At 37.2% G+C, this 5316-nt stretch overlaps 1 protein-coding gene across 1 annotated transcript; it reads right to left on the reverse strand.

Annotated features, from left to right (window-relative positions):
• Positions 1 to 807: 807 nt before the first annotated feature.
• On the reverse strand, positions 808 to 3858 carry LOC104396164 (R3H domain-containing protein 1-like; the record flags this gene model as incomplete). Its single annotated transcript, XM_010005980.1, has 4 exons — positions 808 to 903; positions 1000 to 1108; positions 3577 to 3717; positions 3799 to 3858. Coding segments are annotated over 4 exons (406 nt in total), but the record flags the coding sequence as incomplete, so codon positions are not given.
• Between the last annotated feature and the right edge of the window lie 1458 nt (positions 3859 to 5316).

Raw genomic sequence — 5316 nt, forward strand, 5'->3', positions numbered from 1 at the left:
GTGAGTATGCAAAAGGAAAAGGTAATTTTATATCCAAAACTCATTCTGTGTGTTCATAACTAAGATGAACAAAAAAAGTGCCTCTTGGAAAATATTTGGACATAGCAAATTAGCCTCTTAGAGGTCATCACTCTTTCTTCAGAACAAGAATCTGGTTTTGGATGTGTAAAAGCTACATATAGATATCTGAAAAAGGAGGTTATTTGAAGTAACACATTTTTGAAGACGTGTTCTGTTTCGCTCAATATAATTACATATAATCACTACTTGTGACTGAGTTGAAATTTACAGTATTGCTCTCCTTGATCAGTCCAGTCAAGAGAGACTAGACTTCTAGGTTTCTGACTGAAATTTCATATAGGTGAATCCAAATAATTTTATTGTCACTAGTAGTAAGATGTGTTTGATACAGACATAAGTGAGAAAAAGACGTTTTGTTTGGGGTTTTTTGTTTGTTCATTAAATAATCACTGCTCTGAGTAACAGCTGCAATGATTACAGTGCCAAAGCTCTGTAAGTTATATTTCCATAAGGGGCAAAATAATGCATTGAAATAGGTAATGCTGGATAATGCACCAAAATAATTCTAGAAGGGTGCTTGAGTATCATACAGTAGTGATTGGAGAAAACAGAACGTGTATTGGGAACTTCATTATCATCTAAAACTCACTCAGAACACACGAAGGACTCCTGACTCCTCAGCCCCCTTCAGATACTTATTTCCAAGAAACTTTCTGTATCTTTTAAGAAAAGTATGAAGTGTGAAGTATTGATACAAAGCACTATAAGATTTTCTTTGATACATACATCTTGTGCAAATATTCTCTCTCTAGCTCTCTGATATTCCTCTTCACGTTCTTCTATGGATTTACTTCTTCTGTCATCTTTTAATCGCATTCTCATCTAAATTAAGTGATACAGCGTCAATTTCTAGAGGAAAATAGTATAAAAACACAGTCAAATAGAGCAAGTGGGAGGAAATAGCCCAGATGCATTTACCTGGTTGTCATCTTTGTCTAAACTAGAGTTATCTCTTTTAAGGATGTACCGCTTCTGGAAGTCGTCACTCTTCTCATCCTTTATGTGTTCACAAAACTTTTGGTCAGGTCTGTGAAAAGTTGTTAGAAAGAAAAGATTGATGGCTTTGTAAACATATACTAAGCACAGTGGAACAAACTGAAATATACTAGAGATTAATGTTTGATATACTTAATATTCTAACTGTAGTGATAGATTTTGGTTGTCCAGGCAATGGAAAAGGTACCAAAACCATAAGATGATGCATGCCCCTGACAAGTCCTGTTCCTGAGACTAAGCAAACCTGCTTTTAAAATCTCTTCCTCCTTCAAAGCTTTTGCTTCAATTTCCAATTAAGCTGGCAAGCAAACCATATGCCCTTGGGCAATCAGAAGTGCTCTTCAATCCAAACTGGTGCCATGCAATGGATATTGGGCATGCATGGAAGTGAAGAGAGGTGCTTTCTGCTAGAGCTGTAATACCTCAGAACTCATTTCAAGGGAAACAGAAGATAAGAAGATAGAGAAGAAAGCATTGGAACTTACAAAATTCTAAAACAAACTTGAGTAGAAATAAGCAAGAGAAGAACAATACAATGCAGGCAAGCAAGAGCTTCATAAGATCACAGTGAGAGGATGAAGCAAGAGTTTATATATATTGTTTTGATATTTTACCTGCTTTCTAAAAGAAAGTGAATTATCTGCAAACTCTTGTCATTAATAATAGATATTAAGTACCTAGACAATAAAACTACTACTATTGTAAAAGAAGTTCTCAAACAATCAGGGAATATTTGCCTAATAAAGGATAAAACATATGTATACTCCTCTATTTCTGTTTCTTTATTCATTAGCCAGGACACCGGTATAAAGTCAGATGATCTTTTCTAGAGAACAGCCAAGCCTAACTATCAGTTACTGGATGCCCAAACATAATTAGCAGGCATTTCAGAGAACCTTTAGACTGTCTTACCTCTTTCTTTTAAAGGTCCCTGAATTTACTGCCCTGCAATCACCAACTTCCCACTCCACTGAGACGTCCCAGTATGCACTGGGTTGTTGATGTCAGTAACATCACTGATCGGTGATGGAGCCAGGAATCTGCCTATGAGGAAAAGGTAAGTTTGGTTTTATTCAACATGGAGCAGATCTCCAAGGTTTTCTTTCTAAATTCTTATTTTATATCCAAAGCGATTTAAAATAAGAATACTGAAAACATTAAGAATCTTAATGTCTGCAGGTTAGATGAAATGCCTGCTAATTAGTAACTACACCTATCGGGGGCTTCCAGAGGCTATGAGCTATTTAAATACAGTCTAGGAAAAAAACCAAAACATAAAAATTGAGAAATATTCTTTTAATAGTTCTTATTCCACACCTGACGTGCCAGATTGAAGCTTCAGTCCAGAGTTACTGGTAGATGCAAAGGCAACAGATTTGAAATGTATGACTTTACAAGTCAATTTAGATAGAGAATGTATGCCAAAGCAATACCACATGCACAAATATGTAAGTTATTTAACACATGTTTAGGCTCAATGTATTTTTCTAGAAACATTTGAGGAGGAAACTTTATTTCAGTGAGATGTCAGTGTGGTACGTTATTTCAGCTCTACTGACTAAAATTAGGACAGATACATTTTTTTTTCCTCTCAAAGCCATGGAGAGGGTACATAGAGATTGGGATTAGTTTACAGCTCCTACTTTCTCCTATTTTCATGTTCAAATCATAGAATACTGAAACACACCCCAACAAAAATGGTGTCAGGCAAATATGCTTTAAATTAAAACTAGCAACCAGGCAGTATAAATACACCAACACAAGTCCTTTGTCTGTCTGAGAGAGAATGAGGAGACAGAGCAAGTGCAGAGGACAGAGAGAACAGCTGAGTCCTTTGAATGAAAACTGCAACTACACAGGGGTCAGGAGCTGCCGTGGCCCCAGTGCTACTGCTCCTGTAAGATGGTTTTGCCAAGTGGTTTCCCAGTGAAGCAGCATGCCATGACTCATCACCCAGGCTGACACTTCCACTGATCAGATGCCCATCTGCCCTGTTACATTTATGGTCTAAGGTCATGTGAGATCTATAGGCCACATTATTCCAATAGAATACTTCCATGTCTGAATTTTCCCAGTAGATTTTTACAGTACAAAAGCCAAGTTGTGCAAGTCTTGTCCCTCTCCATTCACCAAATCAGAAATCACCCTGTTCTAAGTTAAGGGCTGATTCTGCTTTCCAAAATAAACAAAGAATGCACTTTGTACACTTCACTGGTGTAAATCTTTAAACAGATAAATAGTTGCTATAAATTCATATTTCATGGAAACAAAGTTCACAATGCATCTCTGCAAGGAAAGCAACAAAAATCAACAAAAACATGAGACAGATCACATTATGAGATAGGACTGGAACACAAACAGTAAAGATCTTGCAGTTACATCTCCTTGCTGCATAGTTCCCAATGAGCAGATAGAGCCTTGCTGCTGTATCATTGCATTTTATACCTCAGGTGTTACATCTAAGCACCAAGAAGTTTTTTTCAAGACTTTTACACTTACATTCTTGTATTGCTAGTTTTATTTACTATGACTGACTTCCCACTCTGGTCCACATTGTGCTCTAATCCAAAGTAAGCAGCTACCCTGTGCAACAGCATTCTATGGTATGATGTCATGGGGGGAAACTTTTTTCTTGGAATTCTGGAAGAAAGGAAAAGTAGCTTTATTAAGTAAACAGGAACACTCTTGAAGTAATTTTTCCTATAGGAGTACAGTACTTACTCATTATTACCAATGAAATCTAAAATTTCCTGTTCTAATTTCAGCAGCATCATTCTGTCCCTGAAAATAAAAACACAGCAAGTCACATATGAGGAACTCCAATAACTGGAGTTGTATTCATCTTAAGAATACACAAATAAGATCTGTGATCAAGGGAAAATGGCAGACTGTGAGTAGGACCACTAGGCATCAAATGCAACATTTTTAGGACAAAGTATTAATTTTCCACTAAGCTATAGCTTATTCAACTTGCCTAATGAAACGTGCCATTCTTAACTCAGAAATCAAAGATCCTCCAAGTGATCTCTACCCAAGAGACTTAAGAGAAAGTAGAGTCACTGAGAAGACAGTCTCAAGAAGGAGGAAAAGCAGTAGCTAGGTTGTTTCTCGTTAGCTAGCATGGGCAGTAAGATTTGCAGAAGCCTGAACTGGCCTGTGGATTGTGAAGCACCTCATAGGATCACCAAGCATCAAGCACTGCTGATGGGAGGCACTGCTACACCATGCTATCAATTAAGTGGTTAAGAGCTGGCACACACTGCAATGTGATGAGATGCTAAGAGAATATGAAAAAGCTAACACTCAAGGTGATAAAAATTACAAATGACATTAGCTGAAACACCATAAAACAAAAATCTTTAAATGCTTATGCCAGTTCCCATAAATCATTAATGTGCAAGGAAATTAACTGTCCCACTGTTCATAATTTCTGCATATCAGATAACTAAGCTTCCCAATTATTGCAAATGCAAACCCACCTTCACCTACAATTCCTTACACTTTATGACTTTAAACAGGAACAAGCAAGAGTCTAGCAGAGGTCTCTGCTTGCTAATTTTACTCTATAGGACAAAATAGTGTTGGCCCTTTATTACAGTTCAATGACGTCTTGTCAATAAAACAGAACTCAAATACATTCTCACACTGGAAAGCATCAATAGAAATTAATAATAGCAGTTAAATAGCTTTTGCACAGTTCCAGAGTTCAATTTCTTGCCTTGTATGTACAGCCTAGCACAAAGCCCTGTGGAGGAAATTATGAATACACAAGACAAGAGAAGACAGCAACAGTCTCCAAACCCCAACTTGCATTAGATCAGACCTGATTTCTGATTTGCAGAGTGAAGATGTACATCTCTAAAAGTTCCTTTGTCTGTAAATTCAGTGCAAGGCAGAGTCAAGTAAGAGAAGGCAGTTTAGTCTCTAACAAGCAGGTGCTACAAGAGTACAAATTCTAGAGAGAGACTCTAGTGTAAGAGTCTCTTTAGGGACACGCCTGCACAACGACAGAACTCATTATTTGCTTATTAAACATTACAAGCTTTAAAACCATTTTGATGTCCTAAAACCTCAGTTCACATAACACAAATTACAGTGGTGCTTCAGACAGTCTGTGCAACAAAACCTCATCCTAAATAACTAACATACAGTGTTAGTTGAGTAAGAGAGGGGACCAAACACAACAATAAAACAACCAAAACCAGGTGGTGTTACACCTCAGACAGTGACAAAGGAAAA

The sequence above is a fragment of the Chaetura pelagica genome, unplaced genomic scaffold (assembly GCF_000747805.2).
Source record: "Chaetura pelagica isolate M959 unplaced genomic scaffold, ChaPel_1.0 C11775060, whole genome shotgun sequence".
Taxonomy (NCBI): domain Eukaryota; kingdom Metazoa; phylum Chordata; class Aves; order Apodiformes; family Apodidae; genus Chaetura; species Chaetura pelagica.